Genomic DNA, 12,667 nt, shown 5'->3' with positions numbered 1-12,667 from the left:
AGAGGAATGGAGGACAAGGGATTGCGGCATGGCCATCCCCCTTGGGGGGGGGGGTGATTTCTTGCTTTCTGTATCTCTTTCTCTCTCTTTCTGGTGAGCACACATGACCTATAGCAAAATTCTTTGTTAAAATTAAAAAAAAAAAAAAAGCGATTCTGGCCCCGTTTATACCAGTGTGTGGGGATGAGCAGAACTGCCCCTGAGACTCTTCCCATGTGGTCAAGATGTCACTCAAGGAAGTTGGCAAGGGAGCAACACAGTGGGCCAGACTCTAGGGTATTGCTTTGCTTCCAGATGTTTGAAATTGGCAAGAATTTAATAGTGCATTTTCTCCTACTTTTGCAATCTTTGGCAAAAACAATTCCTCCCGCACGTCCCCGGCTCCAGCTCTCCACCTGAGGTATCGCTTCCTGTTACTACAGCAGGCAGGTCCCTCCTGCGGGTCCATTGCTGCCTGCTCCGAAGCAGCAAGGAGGACCACACACATTTCCTGCTAATCAATTTTCCTCTCCTATGTGTAGGAGAGGAAAAGTCTCCACGTATCATCCTTTCCCCTGAGCTGAGGCAGAAGCAGCCGTGTCTAGGGGTGGATGAGTTGCTAAGTCAACCCACACTCTCAGTGTCTGCCTCTCTTACCTCTCTTTATGGAGGACATGAAATACAAACAGCATCTTGGAAGAGGTAGAACTAATCTCAGCCTCTCATTTAAAATATAAGCCTAATTTGATCCCATAGTGTAGCAGGTAAGTCCTGGGCATGGGGATCTGGATCCCATGGAGCTGACGGCAGTCCAAATCCTGGCCTGGTAGCTTAAAAAATATGCCAAGTGCATGAGCATGCACGCCTAAACTGCTGATGGGATAGAGAAGTGGAGGAAAAGGATTGCAGCATGACCAGGCTCCTTTAGGGGATGTTTTTTCTGTGTCACTCTCTGCACTGTTTGGCAATGAAAAAAAAGAATAAAAACAAAATACAAGCCTGAGAGTCTTTTCCAGATAGTTTCCTAGTTCATGATTGTGCAGGGTGAGCTATGCACAGCTCCAGGGGGGGCAATGTCCACTTCATTATCATGGGACGTGTGCAGAGTATAACCTGTGGGACCCACAGGATGTCCCTGCAAATGATCCCCGTGGGGCCAGCAAAGTCAAGTGCTTGGTTCAGCCTGGCTTCTCTTCTTCCCTAAGGACGCCCAGAGCACAGCACACAGAGCTGCCACGTGTAATGCAGAAAGGCAGGACGTCTCTTGGGCTTTCCGAAAAGTATCCTCTCCCCTACTTATTGGTGTATCTGGGGGGAAGTTTTGTGCTTCTGGAGGTTTAGGGTGAAATATTATGCTCATGAGTCAAATCACATAGAGGAGAAATAAAGGTGACTTTTTAGGGAAAAAGTTTACCTTTTAGGAAATGCGGAATACTAGACTCTTCCTCTTCATGGCTGATATTTGAATTGACAGCTGAAAAATAATAAGGGATTTTACATGAGAATGTGGAAAATTCTTTCTTTTTCCCTCTTCTTTGGAGAGTTCTCCCCTTCCCCCCTGCTATAGGGCGTGTGTGCTTGCCAAAAAGACAGAGAGAGAGAGACAGAAAGGGAGAAATCACCCCCCTAGGGGGGATGGCCACACTGTAATCCCTTCTCCATTCTCCTCTTGGGATCTTGGGCACACACACACAGTTCTGGGATTCGAACCACGGTCGACTACATGGGAGTCCAGCAACATAACCATTATGCCATCTGCTGGTCCTGTGGAAAATTCTTAAAAGCCATTTCCTTACCCCAAGACAGAGGAAAACATGAAGAGGATGCTTTGATGCTTAAGTCTCATGATGAATCGGATGGTTTTGAAAATCTATAGTTGCCATTATGGAGAGAAAAAGCACTGAGGAAAAGAATGTTTACATCCAAAATGTTCAAAGGCGAAGCCCTGCAGGACCCTGATGCTAAAATTCAGAGAGAACTTTTGTTTTAAAGCTATTTTATTTTTATTCATGATAAAGAGCACATGCATGGGGGGTAGGGGGTGGGGAGGCGAAGAAATACCCATGACAAGATCTTGTCATGTCAGAAACCCCTTCCTGTAGCCCCCTGGCCTGTCAGGGTCTTCGGCACACATTCATATCCTGGCATGTTTTCAGGCCCACCTGGGGATCTGAGCCTGTGGTCAGCCATGTGGCTTCCAACACTGCTGCTCAGTTTGCTACCAACTGCACCACCAGACTGGGCACTGAGGGGAGGACTTCTGACAGAGCAAGAGCTTAAAACAGTTCATGTCTGACACATGCCGTGAGCTGATGTCCAGATTCAAACAGCAGTTGTCCCGCACGGGGCCTCGGTGCACCAGCTCAGGGATGACAGGTGCGCATGAGGAGCCGCATCTCCAGCTGTAGCTCAAATACAAGGGCTGGACCAGGGAAGGCAGAGCGGGTTCCAGCCCATCTGATTCTGGCCAGCGACAGACAGGCTTTTTCACAGCCCCCAGTGAATTTGTTTGCGATCTGTTAGAGTCACCTTGGGCGAGAATATTTTCCTAGCCGTCCTTGTTAGTAAAAATGAAAACTAGTTAAAACATTGCTATTTTGATGGTGAAGGGAATGAGGATACCAGACCTGAGAAAGACAGCTAAGGGAGAGGCACTGAGTAGCAAAGTCAGCTAAGTGGCTCCTAAATGAAGGGAAAACATTTTTAAGGCATTATTTATTTAATTTTATTAATCATTATCATTACTTAATTTGCTACAGGGTACATGTGCTCACCAGAGAGAGACAGAAAGAGAGAGAGAGGGAAAGTGAGAAAGCAAGCCACCAAATCCAGGACTTGGGAATCCAGTGCCTTAACCATCACACCACCCACCGCCCCAGGAGAATGATTTTTAAAGGGAAATTGAGGGGCCAGCAAACTGGAGCAATCATTACGTCGCTAGACTCCCACATAGTCAACTGCAGTTCAAGTCCTGGACCTGGTGGCTTAAAAACTCACACTGAGCATGTGTGTGTACATGCCCAAAATCTTGAGAGGAGAACAGAGAAGGGACTGTGGCATGGCCATCCCCCCCTAGGGGGTGATTTCTCACTTTCTGTTTCTCTGTACATGTGCCCTATAGCAAAAGTCTCTCTAAAAAGAAAAGAAAAAGAAAATGGTTTTTAAAGGGAAATTTGGTATGAGTGTGAATGTGTGTGTGTGTGTATGTGTGTGAGAGAGAGAGAGAGAGTGTGTGTGTTTGAGAAAGAGGGGGAGAGAGAGGCATGAGAGTAGAGAAAAGGGAAGGAAAAGTCACAGGGAATTCTAAAACATTCAAATGGCTAAAGACTTAGAGATCGTCTGCTCTACCCACCCAAACTCATTATTTCCAAATACTTTAATTAATTAATTTATTTTTGCTTTATTGTCTCATTACTGATAACGAATCCACCAGAGAGGTTGCCAAAGAAGAATGTTTGGGTTTTATTGATTCACTCCACTGCGGTGGGGCTTGGAAAAGCCTGCCTCTTGGTGCTCTTCCATCTCAGCTGCACACACGCAGCCACATGCTCGCCGATAACTCAGGCGGAGCGGGCAACTAGGGATTCTGAGAGCCAACACCGGAGAGAGAAAAAGCCGTAATTAGTGTTAATTGTTGACCCTCCAGTTCAAGAATGGATGCTCTGGAGAATGGGAAATGAGAACAAACATTAATTATTGAGTAGGGACCTTGGAGACAGACACTCTGGATTAAAAGGAGAGAGATAAATTGCATAATGAATGTTAATTTTCCCTCAAAGAATTGAGTGGTCGGTGGTTGAAAGGGAAAAAGAGGCTAAAACAATCATGAAAGAGAAACCTCGATGTGCGTTGGGGTGAGAGGGTAGAGGAGGGTTATACAAACACTTTCCATCACTGCTTACTGTCTTGCCCTTTGCCTCTGAGCTCCCGGGAAATTTGCTAGCAGAGTTTTCCTTAGGAGTCTTATTATTTACCACGGTTGTCTGCTAGCCAGCTCAACCAGTTCCCCTCCAGCACATCAGCCAGGAAACAGCCATATTCATTACCCACAGGCCGAGAAGCCTACAACCCTAGGATCTATTTTTTATGTGTGCTGGTGGGATTTTGATTTGAAATGAGGGAGACCACCAGAGCTACAACCCTGTGTGTGTTGAGGGAGGCTCCGGGGCCTTCCCCATCATTTTATCTTAATTACGATACACACGACATGCATATAACTCACTCCCAAACTCAGCTCCTTAACTGAAAGCAAAAGCAGAATTAAGGTAATCTGAGTAGAAGGTCGGAGATGAGAACGGTAGCCAATTTTGTAAATAGACTCTCTGAACAGGCTTGTCACTGGTTGCTTTGATTTCAGAGAGCAAGCTGACATCCCCACATCTGGCTGGCGGTCCTTGGGGAGCTTCCCTTTCCAGCATGGTCTGCTCACTGCTTTCCATACAGGCCCTCACCAGCTGTAGTCTGGGTGATTTCGCCATAGCCGGAGCTGGCTGCCTTTTCTCTTGCCCGCTCTTCATGCTGGAGTACACGGTCGGGTGCATGACACCCCCCCTCAGACATCAGTGATTCTTTGTTGCCTGAAAGGGAGTGTTCTGGCTCTATTCTGGCATGCAAGGCCTTCTCTGGTCTGGCCCTGACCTGCCTTTCAGCTCCGACTCCCCCCATGAAGCTCTTCACAGTCCACTCACAGTGGGCTACTCCCTGTCTTTACAAGTTCTTTCTTCTTCTCCTTCTTCTCCTTCTTCTCCTTCTTCTTCTTCTTTTTATTTGGAGAGCGTTTTGCTTTTTGGCGCGTGTGCTCGCCAAAAAGACAGAGAGAGACAGAGAGACAGAAAGCGAGAAATCACCCCCCAGGGGGGATGGTCACGCCACAATCCCTTCTCCTCCATTCTCCTCTTGGGATCTTGGGCACGCACGCACACACGCCTGGCGTGAGTTTAAGTCACCGGGTCTGGGACTTGAACCATGGTCGACTACATGGGAGTCCAGTGACATAGCCATTATACTAACTGCTGGTCCCTCTACAAGTTCTTGACATCCCCATCTCTTCCTTTTTGTGCCAGGAGGCTCTCCACTTGCCATATCTTTTTCTTCCCATCTCTGTTGATCCATTTCTACTAATTTCTCAAAGGTCAATGCAAATTGGGATTATCTACGAAAGTCCTCCTCAATTTCCTAGGCTTGAATTAACTGCTTCTTTGAACACTCCTGCATCATGTAGCTTAGGCCTCTACTACAAACTCACTTGATTCTGCCTTGCGGCGAGTGAGTTGCTTGTAAATCTGTTCTCTGGCATGGAGTGTGAGTTCCTTGAGGACTGTAACCACAGGGCCCATTGTGGAGACTTGGGAAATGGGCTGAGGATAGCACAGCTTCTGGGACATCAGGCCTGGGAATGAACTCCAGTTCTGCCCTCACAGCAAGTGAACTCCCTGTGTTTCAGTTCTTTACTTACGATATGCGAATGAAAATAGTCACTCTATAGGCCTATGGGGTGATAGAATGGGATGACATATGTAGCACTGTGCCTGAGAGTGCTCACTCTCGATACTAACATCTTTTCGTGTCCTTTGAACATGTTAGATGTTCTGTACGTTGGACTGAAGGAGTCAGACACACCTGCAATGGACGATCTCTCTTTTTAGATCCAATGACATTTCATATTTGGGACTTTAGTCAATACTTTTTAAGATGGCATGCAAGTATGACCTGGCTTGATTTTCACAAAGCAATATGATGTAGGTCGGCAGACATTATTACATAGTCATCCCTCTGTATCTGTGGAAGATTGGTTGCAGGACCCTTCGCCACTATGGATACCAGAATCTGTGGATGTTCAAGTGCATTATATAAAATACTACACTTGATTTTAGCCAAAAGGTTGAGAAGCAGTTACTTTTTTTTTTTTGGAGAGATTTTTGCTGTAGGGTGCACATGTGCTCACCAGAAAGAGAGAGAGAGAGACAGAGAGACAGAAAGTGAGAAATCACCCCCCAGGGGGGATGGTCACGTCACAATCCCTTCTCCTCCATTCTCCTCTCGGGATCTTGGGCACGCATGCACATGCGCCTGGCATGAGTTTAAGCCACCAGGTCTGGGACTCGAACCATGGTCGGCCACATGGGAGTCCAGCAACATAGCCACAACACCAACTGCTGGTCCTGAGAAGCAGTTACTTATATAAAATAGAGTAGTATGTACATATAACTTACACACATCTTCCCACTTTTTTTTTTTTTTGGAGAGGTTTTTGCTATAGGGCGCGTGCGCTCGCCAGACAGACAGAGAGAGACATAGAGACAGAAAGCGAGAAATCACCCCCCAGGGGGATGGTCACGCCACAATCCCTTCTCCTCCATTCTCCTCTCGGGATCTTGGGCACGCACGCACACGCGCCCGGTGTGAGTTCTAAGCCACCGGGTCCAGGACGTGAACCGCGGTCCACTACGTGGGAGTCCAGCGACATAGCCATTACGCCAACTGCTGGTTCCCCTTCCCATGTACTTTAAATCATCTCTAGATTACTTAGTAATCTTAGTTTCAGATATAAATGAAAAGGAAAACATAGTTAGACATCTTCAATACCTCTCTTTTAGAGATGAAAAGAGAGATTTCCCCCATTTTTCAATGATTGTCATGGCCTGAGTAAATCCACATTTGGTTGGTTGAATATAAAGCTGCGTAACTGGGTATGGAGGGTCAACTGCTGTTGCATCATGTTGAGGCACAAGGTGTGCTGCTATAACAAACATACTCCAAAAGTTAAACATGTATTCTTTGTCACACAGAGGTATGCCGTCAGATCAGGGTGGCTCTGCTCCATAAAGTTATCTGCGCACCCTGGTTCCTATTATGTCATTGCTCCATTGTCCCATAGGATATTGTTCTTTCCCACATGGACGAAGATATTTCACTACCTCAGCTAAATCCAAGAACAAAGAGGAGCAGCGGTAGGTGTGGGCTTAGTTGCATTTTAAGGTAATGATCTGGAAGTTTCACATTTTACTTCCATTCACATATCATTAGTTAAAATCTAGTCACATGGCCATACCTAGCTGCAAGGGATGCTGGGAAATATAATCTCTAACTAGGTAGTCATGTGTTCAGCTAAAATTTGGAGGAAGCAGGGGCCAGCAGGTGGCGTGGTGGTTGAGAGACTGGACTCTAACATGGCCCAACACAGATCAAGTCCTGGTGGCTTGCTTTGTCACTTTCTCTCTCTCTCTCTCTCTGGTGAGTACTCAGGCCCTACAGAAAATTTAAATAATAATAAATAAAATAAATAATTTAAAATAACTTGGAGGAAGAGGGATTCTATTAATAAAAGGAAAAATGAAAGAATGATATTAGGAAACGAAGTCTGCTGTCACAGTTTTAATCAATATTTATGAGCAATACTTTGGGAACACCTTCTGTGTTTTCTGCAATATTTGGAAGTAGAAGAGGGGCTCTAACCACAGGAATTTTAAATCTAGAAGAGCAAAGAAGAAAGGGAGTTAAAAAAAGATAAAGAAGGTGAGGGAGTGGCTGGTAGGAGGCCTAACAGTAATACGGAATGGAAGCTAAGGACCTAGTAATGTGGCCGGCATAGTCAGGTAACGTATGACAGTGAGGGTGACGGTGTGACTTCCGCTGGTCCTCGAAGCCTAGGAAGTCGGAAAAGAGGGAATGGAGCCAGTGATGCAGTAGGAAGAGCTTTGACCTAACTAAATGCAGGAAGATCTGTGTTTAAGCCTTGGGTTTGCCATAGAAAGGTTGTGTGATAGAGCCAATCACATCTCTTTGGGCCTCAGTTTCCTTCTCCATAAAATGAGAGGATTTTTAAACTGTGGTGTCATAGCGCTGGTGGCCTTGCATAAACCCCTGCACCTCACTAAGAACCATCTGAAGAGGGGAAGGAATAGTTGATTGTGGGGAACATAGTCAAACTATCCCTGCTTCACCCAGGCACCTCTGCTTTCATCTGTTTTATACATTGGGTGTCCTCAGCAAGTCTGTTTGATTAAATGATTTCTTAGACACTAATAAAGGCTATGCCTAAGTTTCCTCCTGACTTTAGAGTTCTTTGAAACAGAACAAACCCAAGGACGGTCAAATTCATAGCTTCACAGGCTCTAAAAAAAAAGATATAATTGGGCCAGCTCCACAGTTGCTGTGGTTAAGGAAACAGGATTCCACATGGCTGACTGAGGTTCAAGTCCTGACCCTGGCAGCTTGGAAGACACACTCAGTGAATGTGTGGGTATGCTCAGAATCCTGATGTGAGGGGGAGGTAGAGGAAAGGATTGTGGCATGACCATACCCCATTGGGGTGCCTTTTATCTCTCTCTCTTTGGTGAGTACACATACCCTCTGACCAAAAAAAAAAAAAAAAAAAAAAAAAAAGGAATATCAATGCGATTTTTTTTTACCCAAAAAGAGGGATAAAATTGCCATTATCTGTGACCAACAACAGGTAGCATAGTGGTTAAGATGCTGGACACTCCCACATGACCAACCATGGTTCAAGTCCTGGACCTGATGACTTGCTTTCTCACTTTGCCTCTCTCTCTCACTCTCTCTGGTCAAATTAAATAAATGAATGATTAAATAAATATTTCTTTTAAAAAATTGCCATTATCTGCAAAAAATTATAAAGTTTTAAACATTCTTCAGTATTTCATATTGAAATTTTTCTTCGAAAAAGCGATCACCAGTAGATTCAGAGCAAACTATTATTTTGGTCATTTTTTTATCCTTTAAAAGCCACAAAGTGGTGATGATGCCACTTTTTCAGCCAAGTATGAGGTGGAGGAGTCTTTGTGAGGTTTTGTTAAAGGAAAAGGAAGGAGAGTCTCTGGTGTTTTCTAGTAGCTGTCTCTGCCTATCAGTACACCTTCCGTGTGGGTCGCGAAAGCCTTGCTGGTTTCATGATGGTGAGAGAAAATGCTTCTTTCTGAAGTCTGCAACGACCACAGCTATCGCAGCCGGCCTTCCCACAACCACCCCACACTGTGGTACATGTGATAGTCCCAATTCAACCCCACGCTGAGCCTGATGGGACCCGCCCATAACTTCTGTAAGCAGAGCTTATCGATCAGGGTTCAGTGCAGAACAGAAAGCACCCAGGTATTTTAGGATGCCATGGAGTTACTGCAGGAAATCTGACACTTACAAAGGTGCTATAGCAGCTGCTTCTTAACATGCTCGGTCTTCATAAATGTACTGCCAGAACAAGTAGGCCAAAACTTGCCCTGCCTCACTGCGGCCCCATAAGTCTGCAAGTGCATCTATGGGGCAGAATGTAATATTCACTCAGCCCTCTAGGTGCGAAGATGATCTGGGTAATGTAGTTTTTGGCCTTTGTATCTGTAGTACAACAAGGCCTATTAAGAGAAAATGCTGGGCCATATCCAGCCATGTTGCTCTTTATTCAAATATTTGACCTGAGGTTACTAGAACTGATTCCTGTCAACATTATTTCTTACGGGTTATTAACAAACACTGGCCAAAAGGGACAATGTCAATTATTTCCTCCTCCTACCTTCTCCTACTTCTTTCTACCCAGAAATGGAAGGATTGTGGGTTCTGTGATTCAGAACTGATGTTTGGAGAATGGAAATAAGAATGATCAGTTATGAATTATTGAATGGTTGTAATCTTGGTAGGGTTTAGACGGCAGAGCAGACCCATCAACAGTTTCCTTGGAGAAAGAGGCATATTTAGAAACACACAGTGCTACAAAAAAACTTAGAAATCATCAGTAAAACATTTTTCAAACTGTGTTACAAATACGACTTAGGTCCACATGATGCTTTGCTAAAAATTAGTGCATTCAGTAGTCTGGTAAGGTTGGGAAAAGGTGCATATCCCCATCTTGAAGAACCATGATTCACATTAGCACATTTGATGTTCTATGAAGTCCTGCAGTAAGGAATTTGGTTAAGTTTAGTTCACTGCTTTCCAAGTATATTTGACTTTAGAACCGTTTCTTTCCCTTCCTCCCTCCCTCCCTCCCTCCTTTCTTTCTTTCTTTTTCTTTCTCTCTCTCTTTCTTTCTTTCTTTTTCTTTTGGAGAGATTTTTGCTATAGGGTGCATGTGCTCGCCCAAAAGACAGTGAGACAGAAAGTGAGAAATCACCCCCCAGGAGTGGATGGCCACGCTACATTCCCTCTTCCTCCATTCTCTTCTTGGGATCTTGAGCACGCACACACATGCTCCCGGTGTGAGTTTAAGCCACTGGGTCTGGGACTTGAATCACGGTCAACCACATGGGAAGGCAGTGGCATAGCCATTTTGCCATCTACAGGTCCCGAGAACCTTTTCTTTTTTTATGTAATCTGTGACCTGTTACTCTTTGAGGAATTGAAGGTCTATTGGACATGTGTTAGAAGGATGGGTTCTAATACCAGTTCCTCTTTTTCCACTTGAGAAAGCTGAGGTCCAAAGCAGTGACGTTATTTGCCACTATCACAAAAATCACAGATGGTGAAACTGGGAATAAAAGCTAAGACATTCAGAGTTCTTTCTCTTCCTTGCATGCCCTCATCGAAAGCAAATTTTTTTCTTCAAGTCTCTAGGCATCATTAAGACAAAAGTTGTTAAGAGAGAATTTACTCAAGAGAAATCATACTTTTCCAAAATCCTACCTACATGAAAAGATTCTTTTACCCAGGGTGCCCCATAACCAACATTACCACAAGTGACAAATGGAGAGAAGAAAGAAATAGTCAATAACTCAGCACGTTTTCTCCCAAATAAGCAATGTTTTGGGATCTGCTGGAATATTCCTGGACCCTTCATCATTCTGTTTACTAAGTCATGGGCCATCAGGAAATAACACAAAGTATATTTGTTATCAATTGCTGCAAAACTAGTACTCTAAAACCTAGTGACTTCACTACCTTACGTGATTTCTATGGGACTGTGAGTGGTTTAGGCAGGTGGTTCTGGTGCAGAGATTCTCATGAGCGTGTGGTCACAACGTCAGCCAGGGATGCAGCCATCAACAGATTTAACTGGGGCTAGGCAATCTGCTCTCAAGGTAACTCACTCATGAGCCTGGAAATTTCATTTTGGCTGGTGGTAGGAGGCTTCAGTTCCTTTTCATATGGAGCAAGAAAGAAGCCTCAGTCTCTTATATGGCCCAGTCTCAGAAGTCACACACCATCACTCTGTCATAGTCTATAATTTAGAAGTGGGTTCATGCTCAAGGAGAGGAGAGCTAGAAAAGGGAGACGTGTCGAAGAATTTGTGAACATATTTTAAAACCATAACACCAACAAAGAGTTGCAAGGAAGAGGATGCTAATGAACAACCTCCTAACAAAAACAAAAACAAAAACCAAGAAACACTACTGAAATAAAAATCTCTTAGGATAAGAACAAATGATAATTTGAAACTCTGAAAGAGACCAGGAATTTAAATTCATATGGGACCTGAATTCCCAACTTGAATCATTGGCACAGACATCCTTAAAATTGCAATAAAAAACTTCTAAATAAGGGACCACAGTTAGCGTAATGGCTATGTCACTGGGACTCCCATGTAGTCAACCATAGTTTGCGTCCTGGACCCGGTGCTTAAAACTCACACCAGGCGCATGTGCCTGCATGCCCAAGATCCTGAGAGGAGAATGGAGAAGAAAGGATTGCAGTGTGTCCATCCCCCCTGGGAGGTGATTTCTCGCTTTCTGTCTCTCTGTCTCTCTGTCTCTCTCTGTCTGTCTGGCGAGCGCACGCGCCCTATAGCAAAAACTTCTAAACAAAAGAACTTCTATCGCTGGGACTATGACTAGGAGAAGGAATGAAGGATTTGAATCAAGGTAAGCAATTCAGAGAGCATATCCAGTGTTTCGACTTGAATCCTTCCAAGTTAACTTTTCTTTTCATAAGCCTTTGAATTCTCTAAGTGTTGCAATATCTCAACATGGCCAAGAGGGTCAAATTCCAGTTCTAGTCTTTACATCTTTTTTCTCCTTCTTCTTAAGGTTTAGATTCATTTCTGTATGCTGCCTGACAACAAGATATCATTATCTAATAGCCTAAGAATTTATTTCCAAATAGTTGTTGACAGATTCTGAAAGTCTCAGAAAGATCATACAGATCATATTTCCTCCTTTAGTCAAGATTTTTTTTTAACTAAAAAAAAAAAAGACTACAATCCTCCAAAGAACTTTCCTTTGTGGTACCTGAGGTATCCAGTCAATCACCAAATGGATTTATGATAAGGAGAAGAGGTTTTCTCAGACACATATGCTTGGGAGCTAAACAGAAAACAGATGCAGATAAATTCAGGAATCACAAAAGTAGGATTGAAAGGGCTGGATCGAGGCTACATCTAGATAGTCGCATGGATTAAGGTAGACTTAGTTAGAAAAATGTCCCAGAAAAGATGAATTTAAAGGTATTGTAAATAATTGGAGGACAATTTGAGCAAAGGTTTAGAAGAAAAGAAGGAAGACTAAATGTTTGGGCTATCATAGAAATGAGAGAGGATGAGTTGGAGTATAGCAGAAGATTAGACTGGAGGGGAGAGTGTAGAGATGGTGATCAAGGTGAATTTGAGAGTTTGGTGTGGTTGGAACAATCTTTTGCAAGAGGAAGAAGCTTTTTCAGTGTACTGCTTCTGAAGCCACACCTAACCAAACCAATACAAAAAGCCCTTTCTCATTAATAGACACTCTTAGAAGGCTAGACCTGTGCTATG

The 12,667-nt window shown here is 44.0% G+C and overlaps 1 protein-coding gene across 1 annotated transcript in view; it reads right to left on the bottom strand.

The window, feature by feature from the left end:
* The window catches only part of KIAA2012 (KIAA2012 ortholog), a 185,222-nt gene that overhangs the window by 118,102 nt on the left and 54,453 nt on the right, over positions 1-12,667 (bottom strand). The window contains exon 12 of the mRNA XM_027773615.1: positions 1,394-1,453. Within this exon, the coding sequence (XP_027629416.1) occupies positions 1,394-1,453 (60 nt within the window). The remainder of the gene's footprint in view (positions 1-1,393; positions 1,454-12,667) is intronic.

This window comes from Tupaia chinensis, unplaced genomic scaffold, assembly GCF_000334495.1.
Source record: "Tupaia chinensis unplaced genomic scaffold, TupChi_1.0 Scaffold000361_2, whole genome shotgun sequence".
Classification (NCBI taxonomy): domain Eukaryota; kingdom Metazoa; phylum Chordata; class Mammalia; order Scandentia; family Tupaiidae; genus Tupaia; species Tupaia belangeri.
This window is presented reverse-complemented; position numbering and strand designations above follow the sequence as displayed.